Raw genomic sequence first — 24045 nt, forward strand, 5'->3', positions numbered from 1 at the left:
TTAGTATCAAACATCAACACAGTCAGGTTAGGGTGGCGATTTCATGTGGAATACTTCTATACTGGGAATATCTCCAGAGTTCCAGGTATTTGGAGTCCATGGAGGAGAAGGTCCCCTGGAGAAAGTTCTAGAGTAGACCTACTGACAGCTGTACAGTTGTCAGTAGGTCTACTCTAGAACTTTCTCCAGTTGTCTGTAGATCTACTCTAGAACTTTCTCCAGTTGTCTGTAGGTCTACTCTGGAACTTTCTCCAGGGGACGTTCTCCTTTCCTGCTTCCAGTCTTTAAGTTTAGTCTCACTTAGAACATTCCGGGTCCTTGAAGTCCATAGATGTGGGTCCAGATTTATCACTTTTAATAGACCTTTTGCCATCATTTCTGAGCCTCAGAACTTCATCAGTCCAGCAGATAGAATCATAACATTTAGGAGGAGAAACACATCTGAGGTCTGGTAAAACTGAAACTACAATAACTACAGAAGCTGAGACAGAACCGCAGAAAAGACCAAAAAGGTGCAACATAGAGGTAAATAAATATACCACAAAAAGTGACAAAATCTCCACTGAAAGATGCAAAATTATCACAAAATGGCCCCAAATCACCAAAAAAATAGTGAGTCTACCACAAAACGACATAATCTCTCCACTAAATGGATCAAAATTACCACAAGGAACATCTGGTTCTTCATCTCCGGTACTTTTATCAGTGATCAGTTATGCCTTCATTGTGATTTTAGACATTGTTGAGTCATTCTAGGCAGATTTTAAGGCATTTTTAACATTGTTTTTGGCAAATTTTGAATGATTTTATACAAGCTTCATGTCATGTTGTTCATATTTTCATAATTTTGGACACATATCTACGTATGTCAGGGGTCTCAAACTCGCGGGCCAATTGCGGCCCGCGGGACGATAGTTTGCGGCCCCCGTCTTAATATGAAAGATTAATGTTATTGCGGCCCGCAAGTTTGATGTGAATGACACTTTACAGTGTTGTGCGCGGAGCTGAACGAACCCACCAATCACAGTGGGGTATATGGCTCTTGAGGGCGGGACATCGGCCGGGCTTGTTGTGACTTCGCGACATTAGCTTACTGCTGCTGAGCGGGACAGACAGTTTTATTCACAGAATGAATACCAAGTTACTATAATGCCAACACTGGCCAGAAGCCCACAACCGGTGAGGGAGGGGGGAGACAGGCTCCCGGAGGGGCGGCAGTAGAGGGGGGAACGCGGCGGCGATCCGCGGAGCGCGGTCACGTCCTGCAACTTATCTCATTCATACAGATCACCTGCAGCGGCCGTGACGGATCAGACTGCAGGCAGGAAGATACTGAACCAGAGACAATTACAAAGACTAATGCTGTAAAAAATAATCATTCATCACAATCATGATTTTTAGCTTCTATCACTATAAGAAAACAACTGACCGCGGCCTTTAAAATGTAAAAATGCGCTCCCCTTTTAAAAGACGTAGCGCACTGACATGTGCTGTTTTCTCCGCTCACAGAAAACAACATATGGACAAAATCGATCGCTTTCATATTGGACTAATCTGAAATGAGGACACTTCATCTGACTCTTTTAAATAAGTAAATTTTGCTCTCATGGTGGTCTGATCACTCAGCCACTGAACAGCATGTACCATAGTCTGCGCTGTGAGGCGTTCAGGGAACATCGGTAAATATCTCTCGTTAAGCAACCAGGTGGGACCAGATGGGTGCCATGAACTTACAATGTGCAGGGTCCTGTATTTACTTGGTATCGGATCAATACCAAATCTTGCAGTATCTCACACCACTAGTTTTTAGTGTTATTAGGCAACGGTCCCATTTTCTGTTTACATTTTTCTGGCATTTTATGCACTTTGGTGAAATTATCATAATTTATTTAGTTTGGTTGCACTTTTTGTTATGTATTACACTTGAAAACAAAATCTGTTCTGTTGTGACGTATGACTGCAAAATTTATTCTCCACAAAACTTGTGTTATGGAAAGTCCAGCTCTCGCAGACAAACCTTTGGCATTTCCCAGCATCGTGGATGCAGCCACACCATTCAGTGGTGAGAAGTATGTTGAGGTCATTTTGAAGCTGCAGGAGGAATTTGATCACAGATTTGCAGGCTTCAAGACGCACAGAGCCACATTTGAAATTTTTGCAGACCCATTCTCCTTTGATGTGCAAGATGCCCCTCCTGTGCTTCAGATGGAGCTCATTGACCTGCAGTGCAATTCTGAACTCAAAGCCAAGTTCAGGGAGGTGAGTGGAAAAACAGACAAGCTTGGACAATTTTTGAGAGAATTGACCCCCAGCTTCCCTGAGCTTTCCCGAATGTTCAAGAGGACCATGTGCCTTTTTGGGAGCACATAGTTGTGCGAAAAGCTCTTCTCCACCTTGAACTAAGTCCAAGTACAGGTCCAGACTTACTGATGAGCATCTTCAAGCCCTACTGAGGGTCTTAACTGCTTCCTCCCTCAAGCCAAATGTGGCTCGGCTATGCGAGAAGAAGCGCTGCCAGGTCTGTAGCAGCAAGAAGTAGGCAAGAGAAGCCATGTTCAGAACAGTCCATTGTCAATGTTCCATTCATGTTCAGAAAGTTAAAGGTTAAAGAACTGTTAATACAGACATTTGAATCTGAATATTAAAATAATTAGATTTCTCTGGTCAGCAACTATATGTGCTTTCTATATCTGCTGTATTATTATTATTATTATTATTATATTTATTTATTACTGATTGATTTCTTTTCTTATTAATTCTTAATTCGTTTATTTATTTTTTCATCTTATTTTGTGTTAAAAAATAAAGATATTTGAGAACATTGGAATGTTTTTATCAGAGCTTTTCTTGTGGAAAACTTGATGCGGCCCAGCCTCACCCAGCCTCTGCCTCCAGCAGCCCCCAGCTAAACTGAGTTTGAGACCCTGACGTATGTATTTTTGAGCTTTTTCTGATGAAAATTTTCAACCATTTCGGAATTTTTGTTGATCATTTTAGACATTTTTGAATCATTCAAGGCTGATTTTAGGTCATTTTGGACGAATATTTGTCATATTGGACAATTTTTTGACTCATTTTGGAGATATTTTAGGGCCCTTGGACATTTTTTGTCATTTTTAACACATTTTAGTTGATCTGAAAAGTCTTTGTGTCATTTAGGACCATCTTCTGAGTGATTTTTAAGATGTTTCCTTTATTTTGGACAAGTATTGAGTCATTCTGGACATTTTCTGAACCTCAGAACTTCATCAGTCTGGCAGATAGACACAGGACATTTAGGAGGAAGAACCACATCAGAACATTTTTAATTGTTGTGCTCAAGTCTCAAGTAATTGTGGACATTTTTTATATATACTTCTGATAATTTTAAACATTTTAGAGTCCTTCTGGGCATATTTTAGGCCTTTTTTACCATCATTTTTATCAGTGGATTCATTCTCAACAAGCTTCACGTCATTCTGTAATTGTCTCTTCATAATTCTGGATGAATATTTATGCATTTATGAGCTTTTTTTTTAATCCTTTTAGACATTTTTCAGTCATTCTGGATGAATATTTGTTATTTTTTGTTCTCTAATCCTGCAATTAATTATATGACAGACAACCTGCTGCAGTTCATTGTTTGTCCTGCTGGAGACGCTGTTGTCCACAAAATCACATCATTTTACTGCTTTAGAATGGAGTAGAATGTCCTGTTTGTGTCCCACAAGAGGAAAACCTTTGGTCTGTGTGGTGGATGGTTGATAATGGACCAAGAAAGGATTAAAAACCACGGAAATAACAAAAAAGACAAACATTTCTGGATCTTTATTGATCCAAATGTGTCTCTGAGCTAAAATCTGTTTTTCTGTCCTGCAGCTCTACCTGCTACTCCTCCATCACCTGTTCCTCCTGCAGCGCCCCCTGGTGTCCGCTGCTTCCTGCTCACCTGCTGCCGCTCTCCGCCTCCAACCAGGACTTCGTTACCCAGCTGTCCCAGCGGCTCGGCTCCGCCCACAGGAAGCAGAGGCTGGAGGGGGAGGTGGAGGAGGAGAAGCCTGGATCTGGAGAGCTTCTTCAGTCTGCTGGGGATAGAACGGAGGTGGACGGTCTCAGGTGAGTCACCCAGCTGGTTCCACTGGTTCCACTGGTTCATGCTGGTTTCCAGGTTATTTCTCAGATCTTCTTCAGAACTTCTCAGGTGTTTTCTCCTGTTTCCTGAGTTCATCTGTAGATCTCTAAGTTCCTCCTTATAAACGGTCCGTTTTATGCTCAGTGAGTCTCTGAACTACAATCAGAAAACAGACAAAATACACAAAAGCAACTAAAAAAGGACACACAACAGACAAAAAGATAATAAAATGTCAACTATAGACAGACCAAAAACAGACAAAATATACACACAAAACGATTAAGAAGATGCAAAATATGCATCAAACGACAAAATGTTAATAAAACATCAAATATAAAGAGACTAAAAACACAAAAAACAACTGAAGACACAAACCACACAAGTTAAACTAAAAAGAGACTAAAATCAGACGGAATATGCAAAAACAACAATTAAAAAGAAACACAAAATGACTACAAAGTTAGTAGAAAAAACTAAAAACAGTTAATTAAATTTCAACTATATAGAGACTAAAAGCAGATAAAAGATACAAAAAACAACTGAAAACAGACAAAAGATTTAAAAAAATTTCAACTATAAAGAGACCAAAACCAGACAAAAAGTTGATAAAAATAACAGCTAAATAAGGACCAAACACAGTCAGAATATATTAAAAACAGCTGAAAGGAGAGACACAAAGCTAGACAAAAAGTTCATAAAAAACAAGTAAAGAGGCAGGAAACCGGTAAAACGTGAATAGAAAAAACTAAAAACAGTTCAGTAATTGTAACTATAGAGACTAAACCAGACATAAAATTAATATTTAAAACAGACGTAAAGTTAATTACATTCTAAGTAGAGACTAAAACCAGACAAAATATACAAAAAAATGGGTAAAAGGAGGCAGAAAAAGCTAAAAGGTTGATAGAAACCAACCACGGTTATGAAGAACTAAAGAAACGTAGAACATCTGGTCCAAAAATACAACCAGAACCAGCAGGTCTGAAGGCTGCATTATTATTAATCTGCTGAAGGGTTGGATCAGGGTGTGGTCTGAACTGGTGTAGGAGCTCTCCTTCATGAAACGGAGATGATCTGAAGAACATCTGACAGCTCTGGTTCTGATGGTTCTGCTCCTTCTGATGATTCTGCTCCTTCTGATGGTTCTGCTGGTTCTGCTCCTTCTGATGGTTCTGCTCCTTCTGATGGTTCTGCTCTTTCTGATGGTTCTGCTCCTTCTGATGGTTCTGCTGGTTCTGCTCCTTCTGATGGTTCTGCTGGTTCTGCTCCTTCTGCTCCTTCTGCTGGTTCTGCTCCTTCTGATGGTTCTGCTCCTTCTGATGGTTCTGCTCTTTCTGATGGTTCTGCTCCTCCAGCCCCGGCTCCAGGGACGGCTACTTTGAGATGGGTCTGGGCGACTCTCTGGAGGAGGTGTTCTGCTCCTCCTCCATCGGCCTGCAGGTGGCGCCCAGCGAGGAGCAGCAGCAGCAGCAGCAGGAGGAAGAGGAGGAGGAAGAGGAGGAGGAGGAGGAGGAGGTGAGGGTCAGCAGGGTTCTGTGGTGCTGCTGTGTTCTGGTGGAACATCAGGAGGAGCTGAAGCAGAGGGAGGCCTGTCTGGTTCTGACCCACCACCTGCTGGGTCTGCTCTTCCTGTCACCTGACTCCACGGGGACCAATCAGGACGCAGGTGAGCGGCTGGTGTTTGTTTGCAGGATTTCGTCTGTAGTTTCTAAATATTAAATCAGTTTATTACAGTTGACAGCTCTAGTTTTTGTCGTTTTGTGTCTCGTTTTTGTCTCTTTGTGTTTCGTTTTTGTCATTTTGTGTTTCGTTTTTGTCATTTTGTGTCTCGTTTTTGTCTCTTTGTGTCTCATTTTGGTCGTTTTGTGTCTCGTTTTTGTCATTTTGTGTCTCGTTTTTGTCATTTTGTGTCTAGTTTTGTCTCTTTGTGTCTCTTTTTTGTCATTTTGTGTCTAGTTTTTGTCTCTTTGTGTCTCATTTTGGTCGTTGTCTCATTTTGTGTCTCGTTTTTGTCATTTTGTGTCTAGTTTTTGTCTCTTTGTGTCTCTTTTTTGTCATTTTGTGTCTAGTTTTTGTCTCTTTGTGTCTCATTTTGGTCGTTTTGTGTCTCGTTTTTGTCATTTTGTGTCTAGTTTTTGTCTCTTTGTGTCTCATTTTGGTCGTTTTGTGTCTCGTTTTTGTCATTTTGTGTCTCGTTTTTGTCATTTTGTGTCTCGTTTTTGTCATTTTGTGTCTAGTTTTTGTCTCTTTGTGTCTCTTTTTTGTCATTTTGTGTCTAGTTTTTGTCTCTTTGTGTCTCATTTTGGTCGTTTTGTGTCTCATTTTGTGTCTCGTTTTTGTCATTTTGTGTCTCGTTTTTGTCATTTTGTGTTTCGTTTTTGTCATTTTGTGTCTCGTTTTTGTCATTTTGTGTTTCGTTTTTGTCATTTTGTGTCTAGTTTTTGTCTCTTTGTGTCTCTTTTTTGTCATTTTGTGTCTAGTTTTTGTCTCTTTGTGTCTCATTTTGGTCGTTTTGTGTCTCGTTTTTGTCATTTTGTGTCTCGTTTTTGTCATTTTGTGTCTCTTTTTTGTCATTTTGTGTCTAGTTTTTGTCTCTTTGTGTCTCTTTTTTGTCATTTTGTGTCTAGTTTTTGTCTCTTTGTGTCTCATTTTGGTCGTTTTGTGTCTCGTTTTTGTCATTTTGTGTCTAGTTTTTGTCTCTTTGTGTCTCATTTTGGTCGTTTTGTGTCTCATTTTGTGTCTCGTTTTTGTCATTTTGTGTCTCGTTTTTGTCATTTTGTGTCTCGTTTTTGTCATTTTGTGTTTCGTTTTTGTCATTTTGTGTCTAGTTTTTGTCTCTTTGTCTAGTTTTTGTCTCTTTGTGTCTCTTTTTTGTCATTTTGTGTCTAGTTTTTGTCTCTTTGTGTCTCATTTTGGTCGTTTTGTGTCTCATTTTGTGTCTCGTTTTTGTCATTTTGTGTCTCGTTTTTGTCATTTTGTTTCGTTTTTGTCATTTTGTGTCTAGTTTTTGTCTCTTTGTGTCTCTTTTTTGTCATTTTGTGTCTAGTTTTTGTCTCTTTGTGTCTCATTTTGGTCGTTTTGTGTCTCGTTTTTGTCATTTTGTGTCTAGTTTTTGTCTCTTTGTGTCTCATTTTGGTCGTTTTGTGTCTCGTTTTTGTCATTTTGTGTCTCTTTTATGTCATTTTCTGTTGGTTTTCCTCTCAGTCTGAGGAAACACTGCCTGCAGTTCAGCCTTAAAACTCTCTCGATGCTGAGTCGGTCCTGGAGAACCAGAACCGTTCTCCAGGTTCTGATCAGAGTGAATCTTCTTTTTGTTGTCAGACCAGAACCAGAGCGGGTCCATGGAGGAGGTTCTGTCCAGGCTTCAGGTGGACCTCCTGGTTCCATACTCTCAGCTCCAGCTCTCCTCTCCAGACCAGCTTCCAGACTCCTGTCTGGGCTTCGGGCTCCGAGCCGGGCCGACCCATTGGTACATCTTCTCTGAGGCCCAGCAGCTCCGGCAGACCAGAACCGAGCTGACAGCACTGATCCAGGTCAGAGGAGATCTGTGGATCATAGAAATGTTCTACTGAAGCCCATTCACTCTCATTGTTCCTTGACCTGATCAAACGTTCTCCTTCAGGTCCAGACCGTAGAGGTCCGGTCCGACCCGGAGCTCCCTCTGCTGATCCCTCCTTCCCTGATGAGCTCCTGGGAGCTGGAGGAGAGTCGTGGAGCTCAGGGAGGGTTTGCCGCCCACCTGCTCACCTCCTCGGCCCCCGACGCTCACCTGGCCCTACCCCGGGTCTCACCTGGAGAGCCGCCGGTCCTCCTCTTCCTGACCCGCCGACACCTGTGGGTTCTAGAGATGGACCTGAGGCAGCTGGCAGAGAAGGAGAGGAGCGGCTCGGACCCGGGTCAGGCCTCCTGGTGCCGACTGGTCCGGCTGCCCCTCGGTTCTGTGGTTCTTCACCCCTCAGAGAGAGAAACCCAGCTCAGAACCAGGACCTGCCCTGACCCACAACACCTGCACAGGTATGGTGAGGACCGGTACAGGCACGGAACCAGGTCCAGGGTTCTGTAGACGTTAGGTTCAGTCACTGGGATCTTTTAATTGAAGAGCTGCTCTGTAAATACTGCAGTCAGAGAAACTGAAAATGTGACTCATGTTCCAGTACTTTTTCTGTCCTGTACTTCATTTTTGTCTCGTTTGTGTTGTTTTTGTGTCTTGTTTTGGTCATTTATGTCTTATTTCAGTGATTTTTCGTAAATCTTGGTTGTAATAGTTTTTCTCTACTGTAATTTCCTTTTTAAACCTGTCTTTACATGTTCTAACCCCCAGGAGGCGCCACTGTGTGGATCTGCTGCTGGCTGATCAGAGGCTGCTGCTGCTCTTCCCCATGGCCCAGGACCAGAGCTCCTTCCTGGGGGAGCTGAGCCAGAGGAGAGCCTCTCTGGAGGGGCTGAAGTTGGTGGCTCTGCCCCAACCCTGCAGGAGCTGCCACCCTCACCTGTCGGCAGGTAAGCCCCGCCCTCTGTTTCATCCAACAGCAAACATCAGAGCTCATTTTAACTCGCTGTCTGTGCCGTTTGTCTTCAGGACGATACAGATGTTGTTCCAGCAGCAGGAGGTCCAACAGCTGCAGCAGGTAACTTTCTGATGAAAGAAAGTTCTAGAGCAGACCTACTGACAACTGGAGAAAGTTCTAGAGTAGACCTACTGACAACTGGAGAAAGTTCTAGAGTAGACCTACCGACAACTGGAGAAAGTTCTAGAGCAGACCTACCGACAACTGGAGAAAGTTCTAGAGTAGACCTACCGACAACTGGAGAAAGTTCTGGAGTAGACCTACTGACAACTGGAGAAAGTTCTAGAGTAGACCTACCGACAACTGGAGAAAGTTCTAGAGCAGACCTACCGACAACTGGAGAAAGTTCTAGAGTAGACCTACCGACAACTGGAGAAAGTTCTAGAGTAGACCTACCGACAACTGGAGAAAGTTCTAGAGCAGACCTACCGACAACTGGAGAAAGTTCTAGAGTAGACCTACCGACAACTTGAGAAAGTTCTAGAGCAGACCTACCGACAACTGGAGAAAGTTCTAGAGCAGACCTACCGACAACTGGAGAAAGTTCTAGAGCAGACCTACCGACAACTGGAGAAAGTTCTAGAGCAGACCTACCGACAACTGGAGAAAGTTCTAGAGTAGACCTAGACTAAAATAACTATAAAATGTTAAGTGTGACTCATAAAGGTCGTTGTGGGTGAACTTTAATGTTGGTAGGTGGGTGGTCAGAACTATTAGAGACGATGAAAGGAGAAACCATAAAATATTTAGATTGTTTCTATTAATGAATAGAATGAATAAAAAATGTGTTTTTACTCCTTTAAATCTGAAGATGAAAATCCAGCTGCTGACCTTCAGCGTCTGTAGTCTGGTTGTTGGGCTTGTTCTGTCTTGCTGCTGATGTTGAGATGTTCTCCTCAGCTGGAACTCCTCCCGTCCCCATGTGGAGGAGAACCATCCGTCCCCCCACCTCCTGCCGGGTCTCTCCCCAGGACTGAAGCTCCTGGCCGGGCTGGGCGGGCAACAGCTGCTCGGCTACTTCCACAGATTCATCGCTCTGGTAGGATGACCGTGAGGAGATGTTCTCTGTCATTTTAACTCATGTAGGCCCATGTTTAAAGTTCTGCAGCTCTGTGGAACCACAACGACAAGAAGAAGAACTCAGAGACATGTTCAATCAGTACGATTCAAACCAGAAACGAAAAACAAAAGAAAAACTAGTTTAAGAAACTGGGCTCAGCATGTCCACCATGTTAGTAGCTTCACATCATGTTCTGGTGGTTTCTTCTCCTCTCAGGTGTTTCTTCTCCTCTGTTTCTAAACCAGTCTGAGTCAGAGGATCTGAAGCAGGTTCTGTGGCTGTCGGTGGTTCTTTATAAATCTCCAGAAGCTGAACTCACCTGCTGCCTTCTGCTGTCCACCGACCACATCTACTTCCTGCTGGAAGACTCCGCCTCCACGCTGACGCATCACTCAGGTAGAAGACAGACAAGTAGGAACCAGACAGGTAGGAACAGGTGTGTTAACTGGACTCTGATCTGGTTCTTCTGCTTCCTCAGTCCTGGAGGTCTCTGATGCTGGAGATCCAGACTCCATCCTGGTCTGCTGTCTGTCCATCAGTCTGTCTGAGCTGCTGGCGGTGAACGTGGGTCTGTTCGACCAGTACTTCAGAGTTGTAGGTGAGAACCTGGACAGGTGGAACCTCTGAACGTTGTGGATGTCATGTCTTCAGTTGGAGAATGTTCCTGAGGACGTTCAGTCTGGTTTTACTTCAGTTTTTCAGCTTCTGATAAATGATGTGACTCTGCTACCTGCTGTTGTGCTATTGGTCCAAAGTCTGAACTCACCTGGTGTCTCTGTTCAGGTAGATCAGCTGATCACATCGTCTGCTGCCTCAGCAGGGACAGTTACGGAACCGGAGTCTTCCTGCAGGAGCTGATGGCAGCACTGAGCCTCCAGCAGCAGCTTCCTCCTCCAGAGCCCTCCGACCAGGACTTCTACTCCCAGTTCACCCACACCTGCTCAGGTAGCAACACCTGCTCGGGTAGCAACACCTGCTCGGGTAGCGACCCCTGCTCGGGTAGCGACCCCTGCTCGGGTAGCGACCCCTGCTCGGGTAGCGACCACTGCTCGGGTAGCGACCCCTGCTCGGGTAGCGACACCGGCTCGGGTAGCGACCACTGCTCGGGTAGCGACCACTGCTCGGGTAGCGACCACTGCTCGGGTAGCGACACCTGCTCGGGTAGCGACACCTGCTCGGGTAGCGACACCTGCTCGGGTAGCGACCCCTGCTCGGGTAGCGACCACTGCTCGGGTAGCGACCACTGCTCGGGTAGCGACCACTGCTCGGGTAGCGACACCTGCTCGGGTAGCGACACCTGCTCGGGTAGGGACCACTGCTCGGGTAGCGACCCCTGCTCGGGTAGCGACCACTGCTCGGGTAGCGACCACTGCACGGGTAGCGACCACTGCACGGGTAGCGACCCCTGCTCGGGTAGCGACCCCTGCACGGGTAGCGACCCCTGCACGGGTAGCGACCCCTGCACGGGTAGCGACCCCTGCACGGGTAGCGGCCCCTGCACGGGTAGCGGCCCCTGCACGGGTAGCGGCCCCTGCACGGGTAGCGACCCCTGCACGGGTAGCGGCCCCTGCTCGGGTAGCGGCCCCTGCTCGGGTAGCGGCCCCTGCTCGGGTAGCGACCCCTGCTCGGGTAGCGACCACTGCTCGGGTAGCGACCCCTGCTCGGGTAGCGACCACTGCTCGGGTAGCAACACCTGCTCAGTTTTCCAGCTCCTTGGTTACCTGTCCAGGTGATCTAAGACTCTCTGAGATCATGTGGATTCAGTGGAAGGTGAACAGGTGTGTCTCTGACCCCTGTAGGTAAGATGCAGAACTACGAGCTGGTCCACAGCAGCCAGGTGAAGTTCATCTACCCCAGCGAGGAGGAGATGGGAGACCTGACCTTCATCGTAGCAGAGAGGAAGACTCCGGCCAGCTGCTCCAGATCCTTCAATGTCCTGCTCTACCTGCTGGTGTTCCAGGTGAGAAGGTCTTCAGAGGATGGAGATGTTTGTTCCAGCTGTTATTCTCTGAATAAATCTGAGTCTTCCCTGGATCCGTTTGTAGACCAATGATTTTTCATCAGATTTAGGTTGTTGTACATCTTTTTCTCAGCATTTAGCAACACTTAGTTATTTTTATGTGTTTTTGCAATTCTTAATTGTTAATATTTTGGTTGATTTACATCTTTTAGTGTTAGTTTTGCATTATATTTAATGTTTTTATATGTCTATGTGGTTTTACATCTTAATTTGGTAGTTTTATGTCTTTTTGTGGTTGTTTTATATCATATTTTGGTAGTTTTGTCTTTTTGTGGTTGTTTTATATCATATTTTGGTAGTTGTCCATGATATTTTGGTAGTTTGTTGTGTAACAGTCCTCACAGTTGTATTCCAGCTGCACTGTTAAAAATGATGCTTGTTTTCTGGTTTCTGTATGAAACCTGCTAACTTCCTGTCGCTGTTGTTCATCAGTGTTTCATTTGTTCTTCAGTCTTTTACTGTAGATGTTCTATCTGCAGTGGATCCACATTAACCTCCGGTTCTCTTGCAGGTTCAGGTTCCGTCCAGTCAGAGTTCTGGTCCATCTGCTGTCCTCCAGCCCAGAACTCTGATCCTCACCAGCACCGACGTCTTCCTGCTGGACGAGGACTACGTCAGCTACCCGCTGCCAGACTTCGCCAAAGAGCCTCCATCCAGGTGAGAACTGAGCAGGTGTGAACCCACCTGAGCACTGACTCAGGGTTTGGTTTGTCTCAGAGACCTGGAGGTAAATGTTCTCCTGAAGGACTGATTTGTAACGTCGTAACAACCTGAGACTAGAACCAGCGGCTCTGTGTCTTCCATCGTGGAGCTCTAACGTTGTCTGCTTGGTTCAGACTGAAATGTTGTTTAGCAACAAGAAAAAGAAGAAGAGGAGACCAGAGAGAACGATGAGAAACAGGAAGTAGAGCTTCGCCTCAGACTGAGGAGGAAACCAGACGGGGTGACGGAGCAGGACAGGAAGAATCCGTCAGAGCTTCAGTTAACATCAAATTCAAAACAAATCCTTCAGGTCTGACTCGGAGAGAAACCGAATCCTTTAAAACTAGTTTAACACCTGAAGTCTTCTGTCTGCAACCAGAGAAAGAAATGTTGATTTGGTTCTTATTTTACAGTAAAGTGTTTCCATCTGGTCTCCTGCTCTGAGGACACTGATGGATTCAAGGTCCTGAACAGCTCACACTTCATTTTTTAGAGACTACGATTAATGAATTTTAGCTATTTGTTGTTTATGATTGAGGAAGTATTTTTTCCCTCCTGAACAGTCCACCGTAGGTAATGAGTTCATAAAAATAATAATAATACATTTTATTTGGGTAGCGCCTTTCAAAACACTCAAAGACACTTTACATCAGCAAACAGTGCAAACAGTCGATAGGAAAGTTACCGATCTGAGGGTTCTTGGTGTTTTTCAGGTACTGAGGATTAAAATGTTGTAACCTTTTTTCTGTGATCAGACATGTACTTTTGTCAAAATTATACCTGACATGTTTCTTCGTCAGAGGTGTCACTAGGTGGTGTGTGACGTAGTTAAAAACCAGCTGATGTTCACTGGGGCGGAGTCGACCTCTCACAGTTTGACAGGTTCCAGTTAGCGTCTGTCAGGATGTTGAGTCTGAGCTGGTCTTGGATCTGTTTGGTCCTGCAGGGAGCGCTACCAGCTGCGTGAGGCCCGGCGGATCCGGGACCTGGACCGAGTACTGCTGGGGTACCAGACCTACCCTCAGGCTCTGACGCTGGTGTTTGACGACCTGCCCGGACCCGACCTGCTCTGCCACCTCACCATGGACCACTTTGCCGCCGGCGGGGAGGAGGCTCTGCCCAGAGGGGGCGGGGCCAGCAGGGGCGCAGAGGGTGAGGTCCAATGGTGCGTCTTCGTGCCTGGAGCCGACAGCAGAGAGAGGCTGATCTCACTGCTGGCCCGCCAGTGGGAGGCGCAGTGCAGCCGCGAGCTGCCCGTGGAGCTCACCGGCTGATTGGCCGGTTGGAGAGTCATGTGACGGAACCTGGAGTCAGGGTTGGTTGGTTTAAACTGTCACATGTTCTCCAGGTGTTTCTGTTTCACCTGCAGCTCCACAGCAAGTTCATGTGTCCAGAACCAAGAAGGTTTGAACTAAAGTGTCCTCAGAACATCTGGACAACGTCCACCAGGAAGCTGTGTCCTCAACATCTGGTGGTTTTTACACTCTGCTGAAAAATCACAACATGGTGACCAGAGGAGGAGGAGACCAGACAGCAGCTACACAAAATAACTGAAACTACACTTAGAACTACCCGAAAGACACAAAACGACTACAGAGAGACACAAAGAGACACAAAACACCCACAAAGAGACACACAACGTCCACAAAGAGACACACAACGACCACAAAGAGACACACAACGTCCACAAAGAGACACACAACGTCCACAAAGAGACACACAACGTCCACAAAGAGACACACAACGTCCACAAAGAGACACACAACGACCACAAAGAGACACACAACGACCACAAAGAGACACACAACGTCCACAAAGAGACACACAACGTCCACAAAGAGACACACAACGTCCACAAAGAGACACACAACGACCACAAAGAGACACACAACGCCCACAAAGAGACACACAACGACCACAAAGAGACACACAACGACCACAAAGAGACACACAACGTCCACAAAGAGACACACAACGCCCACAAAGAGACACACAACGACCACAAAGAGACACACAACGACCACAAAGAGACACACAACGTCCACAAAGAGACACACAACGTCCACAAAGAGACACACAACGTCCACAAAGAGACACACAACGTCCACAAAGAGACACACAACGACCACAAAGAGACACACAACGACCACAAAGAGACACACAACGTCCACAAAGAGACACACAACGCCCACAAAGAGACACACAACGACCACAAAGAGACACACAACGACCACAAAGAGACACACAACGACCACAAAGAGACACAACAGCCACAAAAACACCTTTTTTGTTCTCTGTGGTGGAAGTCTTTGTCATGGTGCCCGTTGTAGCTAAACTCCCACAATGCTCTCTGCTTTAAACTCCTCTGGTCTCTACAGGATTAAACAGGAAGAGGCTCCACCTGGTGGAACAACCAGGAACTACAGCTGATATCAGGACCTTCTTCTGACTAAGTAACATGTTTTTAATGGGTTACCTTCTAACAGAACTGATTCCTTTCCTACTGCACTGTTCCAATGAGCACACCTGAACAGAACTTTATAAAAACAGAACTGATCCAATGGTTTTATTGGAAACATCCTGAGGCCTTTAGTCGACCTTCTAAAGACCACTTCATAGTTCTACTGAAACATCGTTCTGCTGATATGGAGGTTCCTGAAAGGCTGTGACTTTTCTCTTTAGGGTGAACAGAACACAGGATATCTGGAGAATTTAGAAATTCCCACTCCTCCACAGTCCTCCAGAGAGACAACGATGATGATGGAGAACCTCCCCTAAATTCCTCAGAACCACTTGTTTAGAAGTCGGTGAGTTTCAAGTGTGGATCTTCCATCTGGACCCTCCTGGACCTGGGTAGATGATGGCGTCCTGATTACACTCATGGACCTTCTTGGACCTGGGTAGATGATGGCGTCCTGATTACACTCATGGACCTTCTTGGACCTGGGTAGATGATGGCGTCCTGATTACACTCATGGACCTTCTTGGACGTGGATAGATGATGGCGTCGTGCATCCAGGTAGAAATCATGACTTTACAAAATGGCAGGAATCAGGCTCCACCCACAGGTTGTGTCTACTGAAGACACTGGACCTTCTTGTGAACAAGCTCCTCACATGGAGCAGATGTTCTGTTTGCTAGCAGCCAGACTGGTGCTGACCAGCAGAGGGTGCTGCAGTTCGTCTACAGGGTTCTACTAGATCTAAATCAACGTTACCTTCAAGAAACGGCTCTGGAGAAACCTTCCTCGGATCAGTTTCACCTCCAGACAACGCGTCGCTGTTACCCTAGCTTAGCACAAACACTGGGAGCAGAGTGAAAGTGTTAGCCTCTGTATCTTTAAGTGTCTCCAAAGTTTTTTTTTGATTTATTTGCTGTTATTTATATGAAGTTGCTTTAATACCAAAAATCTCTGGTGAGGAAACCCAACCAGAACACCTTATTTCTCGCACATTGTACCCAATGGAGCAGTATTATTATTATTATTATTATTATTATTATTATTATTATCATTATTAGCGACTGTATATTGAAGCTTTTTATTATTATGATATTAATATAATAGTTCCTTCTGGACAGACGGATGATTTCCATCCTGGAGCTGATTTTCTACTAAACATCTTGATAATGTTTCTGAAGTATCACATCTAGTATTATCATGGAGCGTTTATCTTTTTTATATTTTCTTTATTTTATCCAGTTTTTCGTACGTTGTTGTTGACATGAGGCCGGTCCGTTCTCCACCTCTGTTTTGTACGTCATGTTAAAGGGGAATGCCACTGAATTAAAGTGAAAATAAAACCTCTACTTCATGGTTTGCAGTTTTTTAAAATCAGCAGCAGTTGAACCAGAAATCAAGTTTCTGGGAACCTATGAGTCAGTTTCTGTAGAAAAGGCAACTCGAGCGAACATCTGGTTTAGCATCAACAGAACAAGTTAGAACCACATTTTATAACTTCCTAATTCCAAAAATTCAGTCTAGTGAAAACCATAGAAGAACGAGTCTGCTCCATAAAGAGACGCTGAACCTGAGTAGAAGAGAAATTTGAGCTTTCAGTGAAGGAACCAAAGCTGAAACTGTTCAAGAAGGGTAGTTTAAGTTCACACAATCAGGCTAACCGTTAGCCCAGGAGTTGCGCAGCTTGACAGTTAGTTAGCCTGACAATTAGTCTGACAGTCACTCTGAAATTTAAACTGACAACTAGTTAGCTCTACATTTATTTACCCCGAGTTAGCTTAACAATTTGTTAACCTGACAGTTGGCCTGTCAAATTAGCTAGCCTGACTGTTAACCTGACATTTATCCCGACAATTTGTTAGCTTGACAGTTAACTTGTCTGCTAGTTAACCTGACAGTTTGTTAGACTGATAGTCAGCCTCATAGATATATACAAACACTAGATGTCTCAAGGCGAAGTCGGCGTCGTCGTCACTTGGCGGCCATCTTAGGACAGGGGACTGCTCTGGTGCACTGTACTGTAGTCAATGGTAAGGTGGATGATTTCCTCACTTTAACACTCAGAACTCGCTCAATTCTTGATTGATTTACAAACGGTTTAGTTTATTACAAACCTTATTAACGTGGCTATGATTCAGGCTCAATTCCGAAATCGCAGCTTTTCGTTTTGAAAAATGCAGCATAGTTGTGTGTCTTTTCTGCCTGGCTACTCACATTGAAGATGGTGTTACTCACAATCTGATTTTCAATTATTAGGTTTTCCTGAGACCAACGTTTTTTGAGAACCTAATCTTTAGGTGAAATTACATTCTTTGTGGTTGTGGTTGTATTTATTTGCTTGTTAAGAGACTCTGATTGAGACCTTAGACTTATTGTTTGTATACATCTATGCCTGGATTAGTTAGCCTGCAGCCGAAATGCATTGTGGGTAATGTAGGCACCAGGTTCATGAAGAGAAAAGACAACATCTCTGTTTGTTGTGCATTGATTTTGGTTGAGCTTTGTTTTTATCTGTGCATTAGAAAGCTGATAGTAATAAAGAAGTGCAATGCTAAATAATAAAATTATATTTACATCCATTTATGCTGAAAAAAGATATCTGTGTTCATTATTATATGAATTCAATGGTTTTAATTATTCTTATGTAAGCAGTAAAAGAATTACATCTCTGACGTTTATAACAAACCAAGCTGTTGTAAAATCGGTTGAAAATTGAGCAATCTACAGTGATTTTAAAATCCATGCTCCATTGACTTTAATGTTATGAGTGATCGAGCAGCCCTGTCCCAAGATGGCCGCCATGTGGCGACGTCGCTCCCCATAGGCTGACAGCGCTCATGAGCCATCTAGGGTTTGTATATATCTATGGTCAGCCTGACTGTTAGCCTGATGCTCAATTAGCCTGACCCTTACTTAGCCTGTCAATTAGTCACTCTGGCATTTAAAGTGACAACTAGTTAGCTCGACATTTATTTACCCTGACGGTTAGCCCAACACTTGGTTAACCTGCTGGTTAACTTGACACTTCGTCAGCCTGTCCAACACTTAATTAGCCAATAACAATGGAAAAATTAACAACAGAACCAGTTACCTTGGCATTTATTTACCCTGACAGACTAACAATTTGTTAGCCTAACAGTTAGCCTATCACATTAGCTAGCCTGACTGTTCACCTGACATTTAGCCTGACAATTTGTTAGCCTGAGACTTATTTAGCCTGACACTTAGTTATCCCATTTAAAGTGACAACTACTTAGCTCAACATTATTTACCCTGACAGTTGGCCCAGCACCTAGCTTGGCAGTTAGCCTGACACTTACTTAGCCTGTCCAACACAGTTAGCCTGCCACTTAGCCCGACAGCTAGTCGCTCTGACAATTATAGTGGCAACTAGTTAGCTTGACATTTAGTTCCCCTGACAGTTAGCCAAACAGTTTGTTAGTCTGACAGTTGACCGATCAATTTGATTTGAGCTAGCCTGACTGTTAACCTGACATTTATCCCAACAGTTTGTTAGCTTGACTGCTAGCTTGACAGTTAACTTGCCAGCTAGTTAGCTTGACAGTTAGCCTGATGTTTAGTTAGCCAGGCAATTAGCCAGACTGTTAGCCTGGTAGTTTGTTAGCTTGACAGCTAGTTAGCCTGACATTTAACCCAACAGGTAGCTAGCCTAAAAATCAGTTAGCCTGACAGTTGGCCATCCGAGCTAACTGTTCGACAGTCTTTGTAACTGAAACCTGGATTATCTGCTGAACAAAGTTTATAAAAATTGATATTTTATTTACAGCTTATTTAAAAGAGGAGAAAAAGTTCTTGAAGTAAAACATTTTATCATCTTTTAATCCAAGCAAAAATCACAGCCGGACCAGAATAAGAGGATGAAAAATAATTTATCAACTAGTTCTTGCAACCTTAAAAAGTTTATTATTGTTGTTTCTTCCAACATGAAGTGCTGACATCAGTGTGATGTCACTGTGATGCAACCAGTAGCTGGAACCTGAACTGGACCAGAACCAAGGAACATGAAGAATCCCAGAACACATCCTCTGATCCGGGTTTATTCTGTCAGAGTTATTCTTCTACTCGACTTCATTCAGGTCATTTTAAAGCATTCTGGAAGCAGAACGGTGAGGCAGTCCAACAGAACCCGTGACTGTTTCGGGCATTTGCTGCGAGGTTCTGATGAGTCAGTGGTTCTGAAGCTCACCTCTGAACCCGCTCTGCTTCCTGTTTCCTGTCTGGCCTGGCCGGCATGTTTCCGTTCTGGGACGGCTGAACGCGGAGATACGGAACCAGGATGAGTCGGATCAGCACATCTGAGCTCCGGGTTCTGGAGGTCAGCGGACCGGTGGGAAAGAATTCTGCTGCCGAGGAGGAAAACATTCAATCACATGAAGAGTGATGCTGCAGTTTAGAGAACGTTCTGCTGACGTGGAATCAGAACCTGCTGATGAGGAAACAGAAGCAGGTTCTGAAGAGGTTCAGGTTCCATGTCAGATGTGAAACCAGAACCTCTTCAGAACTTGCTTCAGTTTCCTCACGACGTTTTGAATTGAAAAATGAAATCCTGTTGAAACTGTTCAGAAACTTTTTCTGTTGGTAAAATAAGTCACCATAAAACTGATCCCCAACCTGGAAATGACTAGCTTAGCTATTAGCAAGGTTAGTAGGTGCTATTAGCTCACAGTTTGGTTAACCATGTAAACAAAATATGCTAACATGGATCAAAAACAAGCTTTCAAACTAGTTATCAGTTTGCCTGGTCAACCAAAGTTCACATTAACCTGGATTACTAAATCAGCAGCTGCTTTTTAATTTCTGTTAGCTAACAGTTTGGTTAACTATTGCATATTTAATGACTAACTAGCAGCTAGCCTTTGCTTTTGATTGGTTCACATGTAAAACAGTTAACTATGCAGTTTAGTTAATCGTTTGGTTCAGTTGGCAATTCAGTTTAATGGCACCAACACTTTAGTTGTTGAGTCTAATTTAGTCTACTTTCTTTTAGTTTAGTTTAATGGCACCAACAGTTTAGTTTAGTCTAGTCTAATTTAACAGCACCAACAGTTTAGTTTAATTAGTCTAGTCTAATCTAGTCTAGTTTAACAGCACCAGCAGTTTAGTCTAGTTTAGTCTACTTTCTTTTAGTTTAGTTTATTGGCACCAGCAGTTTAGTCTAGTGTAATTTAGCAGCATAAGTAGTTTAGTTTCGTCGAGTTTAGTGTAGTCTAGTTTAGTGTAGTCTTGTTTTTTTGGTCTAGTTTAGTTTAGTCTACTTTAGTTTAACGGCACCAACAGTTTAGTTCAGTCCAGTTAAGTTTAGTTTAATGCAGTCTAGTTTAGTTAAGTTTAGTTTGGTGAAGTCTACTTTAGTTTAGTCTAGCTGCTTAGTTTACCAGCTAACTAACAACTTGGATTCTGGTTAGCTGGTTGGTCTGATGAGCTAATAGGCCACTTTAGCCTTTTGCTCACACATGAGTTAGTTTTTAGTTCAGAAAGGATTTTGTTAGGGTTAGTCTCAACTCTTGAGCCACTCGGTTAACCATCCAGCTAGCTAGCTGGTTAACATTGTTTGGTTTGGGTTAACTAATGACCTTATTTAGCAGCTAGCTAAACGTTTGGTTCAGCTAAGCTAACAGTTGATGTTGGCCGCTCCAACAGTTTAGCTCAGTTTAGTTAATGTTTAGCTCTAGCAGCTAAACTTTGGTTCGTGTTTGAGTCTCGGGGTAAATAACCAGTTCAGGCTAGTTAATGATCAGTTTAGCAGCTAAAGGTGTAAAACTAAACAGGCTTGAACCGGTTTAAGGCGGTTTAGTTTAAGTTTAACCAGCTGAAACGTAGCAAGAAAAACAGATTTATTTCATAAACTGAGTGATTGGAAGGAGTTAAAGTGAAATAGTAACTTTCAGAAGTTAAATCAGAAGCAGGTCTTTCTGCAGGTTCTGGTGGGTCCACATCCAGTCGATCACTTCTGGTCTGTTTCTTCTGGTTCTGGTGGGTCCACATCCAGTCGATCACTTCTGGTCTGTTTCTTCTGGTTCTGGTGGGTCCAGATCCAGTCGAGCACTTCTGGTCTGTTTCTTCTGGTTCTGATCCGAGGTCAATTCCTGTCTCTGACGCTGACTCGTGTTTCTGAGCAGTTTTCATGACTCAGCAGTAATTCTTTTGTCCTTTGGTCTGTTTTTTTTCTTTCCGGCTGCCGAAGGTTTCTGGAGATAAAAATGTGTTCTGATAAATGTCGGCGTCCTTCAGCAGCTTCATATCTGACGTCTGATTAGCGACCGGCTCAGAATGTTCTCAGGTTGGTCTGAAAGCTGTCTGTAGCTGGTCCAAACGAAACAACAGCTGAAACAGAAGAACTTACTTAAATATCTGTATTTATATTGATTTCAATCATCCAAAGCTCTTGAAGTTGAGAAGAAGCTGCTGATTACGGATGTGGTAACGTCCAGGAGTATCGATAGTATTTTGTTTATTGATTATGAAACGATAAAATAGAGACTTTACACTGTAAAATAAAAACTGTAAAATAAATCAAAGTAACGCTCCAGCAGCCGTGCATTAAAAGAACCTTACAAGAACTGTAATTAAACGTCTTCTGGCCTTAATTTAACTCGTGATCATCTCAAACTGAACATAAATAAATCGGTGAAGAAAAACGAGTTCAGACCATTAAAGCTGCTTTAACATGAAAACAAACTCTTCTTTCATGGGAGCTTCAATAGAGCCCAACCGGACTTCTCTGGAGGTTCTTGAAGACGCGATGTTGAAGCTCCTACAATTAGACAAACTTCTGAAGTTCTCCGAGTATACAAACTTTACTTTCTTTTCTTTTTTTTTCTTTGAAAAAAACCTCCCAGACAAGTCCAGCTGGTTTCTACTGATGTTCTTACGGTTGTACAAACCTTTATTTCATAGGAGCTTCAGGAGAAACCAACTGGACATCTCTGGGAGGTTCTTGAAGACAAAACGTTTCGTCTTCAGGAACCTCCCAGAGATGTCCCATTGGTTTCTCCTGAAGCTCCAACAATTAGACAGACTTTTCCTTCTGAAAAGTCTTTTATTTATGTCTAAAATGTCTAAGTTACTGTAACCCTGGTGTCGTCCTGCAGGTCAAGTTGACCCATTTTAACATTTAAAATGTGGAGAAAAAAATATACATTTTCACAGTGAAAACGTCCACATTTAAAATATTTTTGGGAAATTTGTGAAACTTTTTTGCTGCAAAAAAGAAATGCTAAAAAAAATGTTTCTTTAAGAACATTCAGAAAAAAAATCAACCGAAATCCAGTGAATTTCTCTGGATTTTGGTTAATTTTTTTCTGAATGTTCTTAAGAAAATATTAGAAGTTTTACTAATTATATATATGTAATCACTTTACATATTTTTAGGATTTTTTTTAGAAATTTTTCTTCAGTTTTTGAAAACTTTTACTTTTTTAATTATTTTTTAAATTTTTATTTCCAAATTTGGGGATTTTATTTTAAGTATAACTTTTAAGGGAGACTTTTAAGGAATTTTTAGAATTTTCTTCCTAAAGATTTGGCAAATTTTTATATATTTGAGGAATTTTTTGCAGAGTTTTTGGATTTCTTCCAGACAAGGAAACAATTTCTTTTGGTTCCTGTAAATGAGGACAACAGGAGGGTCAAAGATGTTTAATTCTGTCCAGAGTGAGATTTAAGCTCCAATGTTGATCTTGTTCTGAGTGTTTGCGTGAATTACTTTATATATATGTGTATATATATATATATATATAAACTGACATCTCTGGGAGGTTCTTGAAGACAACACGTTTTGTCTTCAAGAACCTCCTGGAGACGTATGTTGGTTTTCTGCTGAAGCTCGTACGAGTTTACAAACTTTTCTTTCATAGGAGCTTCAGGGAAAACCAATTTGACATCTCTGGGTGTTTTTTTTTTCAAGAAAAAAGAAAAAAAAAGTAAAGTTTTTAGATTCGTAGAACTTCAGAAGTTTGTCTAATCAGAGGAGCTTCAACAAAACATCTTCAAGAACCTCCCACAGAAGTCCAGGTGGGTTCTCCTGAAGCTCCTCCCATCAGACAAACTTTTCTTTCACTGAAAAGTGTTTTATGTCTTCAAAGGTTTTTAACTGGACGTTTTAATTCTGTCCAGAGTGAGATTTAAACTCTGTTGTTGGTTCTGTTCTCAGTGTCTACTAGAATTTTTAAAGCTTGTGACAGGAAGTGTGAGGGGAGCTCTTTCAGAATAAGAGCGTCTGCTTCCTGTTGTTGTGTTCCAGTTTGACCTCTCCTCGCTCCGTCCATCCAGTCCAGGAAACTCTGCTTTCACACGTTTGTTTCAGAGCAGCATCCAGTCAGCTGACCGGGAATCCGTCAGAATGTCAGCGACAGGAAATCCTCCCGCAACTTCCTGTCAGCTCATGTTTCCCAGCAGCTCTTCAGGACTCCGTTACTGAAGAACTTTTAGTAAAACCACTTTTATTTACTGTCAGCAGATTCACTCTGAGCGTCTCATTACCAAATAAACCTCAGTTACACAACAGACCTCCTGTTTCTCATCTTCAATAAATCATTTATATTTATTAGACTTCAATTTAACTTGTTCAGCAAATAAAAAGACCGCTCTGAGCAATACTTGAAATTTATGAAGTTTTCTTTAAACATCTAAAATCAGTTTCTCATGTCAACATGTTTTTACAAAACTGTTTTCACTTTGGCACCAAAGAGTCTTTTTTAGTCAGAAAAACCAAATGAAATTAATAATTAACATGAAGTTTAATGTTAAAAAGCATAAATTTACCCAAATTAAGTTTTTAATAATCAGGTTGCTGCAGTTGGATCATAAAAAGTTCTAGTAATTCACTTTTTCACTTCAATACACAACATTTGAATCTTTATCACTCAGAAAAATGAAGTCGTTTTTTAAAGGAATATTTTTACATTTTATGGACTTCATTAGTTTTGAAGTTGACCAATTAAAAACATTCCATTGCTCCAGTTTTTTCTTCGTGCTTTTGTCTTTTTGATCCTGTAGTTTCCTTTTAGATCCTCGTTTTTATTTTTGGTTTCCTCTGAAGCTCCAGTGAAAGAAAAGTTGGTATGCTCGTCGGAGCTTCAGTGGAACCCAGATGGACTTCTGTAG

At 42.8% G+C, this 24045-nt stretch overlaps 1 protein-coding gene and 2 long non-coding RNA genes across 13 annotated transcripts in view; 1 reads left to right on the forward strand and 2 right to left on the reverse strand.

Annotated features, from left to right (window-relative positions):
• LOC110966781 (nischarin) overlaps positions 1–16268 on the forward strand; it is a 28185-nt gene extending 11917 nt beyond the window's left edge. Inside the window, 13 exon segments of the mRNA XM_051948321.1 lie at positions 3859–4095; positions 5467–5777; positions 7433–7644; positions 7734–8125; positions 8433–8611; positions 8691–8739; positions 9580–9718; positions 9985–10135; positions 10218–10337; positions 10523–10684; positions 11539–11699; positions 12271–12416; positions 13408–16268. Of these exon segments, the coding sequence (XP_051804281.1) occupies positions 3859–4095; positions 5467–5777; positions 7433–7644; positions 7734–8125; positions 8433–8611; positions 8691–8739; positions 9580–9718; positions 9985–10135; positions 10218–10337; positions 10523–10684; positions 11539–11699; positions 12271–12416; positions 13408–13735 (2587 nt within the window). The 3' untranslated portion in view covers positions 13736–16268.
• On the reverse strand, positions 118–9549 carry LOC127534050 (uncharacterized). 10 transcript variants are annotated; one of them, XR_007941990.1, is made up of 4 exons: positions 9171–9295; positions 8973–9137; positions 8775–8906; positions 118–138 (listed from the first exon to the last, which is right to left on the reverse strand). It is a non-coding gene; the product is annotated as an uncharacterized LOC127534050 (long non-coding RNA). The 10 variants fall into 10 exon arrangements; XR_007941987.1 differs by lacking the exon at positions 118–138 and having other exon boundaries at positions 8755–8906; positions 8940–9005; positions 9039–9137; XR_007941986.1 differs by lacking the exon at positions 118–138 and having other exon boundaries at positions 8755–8906; positions 9237–9549.
• LOC127534051 (uncharacterized) lies at positions 10527–11566 on the reverse strand. Of its 2 annotated transcripts, none has more exons than XR_007941993.1 (3): positions 11433–11566; positions 10713–10892; positions 10527–10676 (listed from the first exon to the last, which is right to left on the reverse strand). It is a non-coding gene; the product is annotated as an uncharacterized LOC127534051 (long non-coding RNA). The 2 variants fall into 2 exon arrangements; XR_007941992.1 differs by having other exon boundaries at positions 10713–11018; positions 11433–11550.
• Positions 16269–24045: the final 7777 nt, after the last annotated feature.

The sequence above is a fragment of the Acanthochromis polyacanthus genome, chromosome 5 (genome assembly GCF_021347895.1).
Source record: "Acanthochromis polyacanthus isolate Apoly-LR-REF ecotype Palm Island chromosome 5, KAUST_Apoly_ChrSc, whole genome shotgun sequence".
Lineage (NCBI taxonomy): Eukaryota > Metazoa > Chordata > Actinopteri > Pomacentridae > Acanthochromis > Acanthochromis polyacanthus.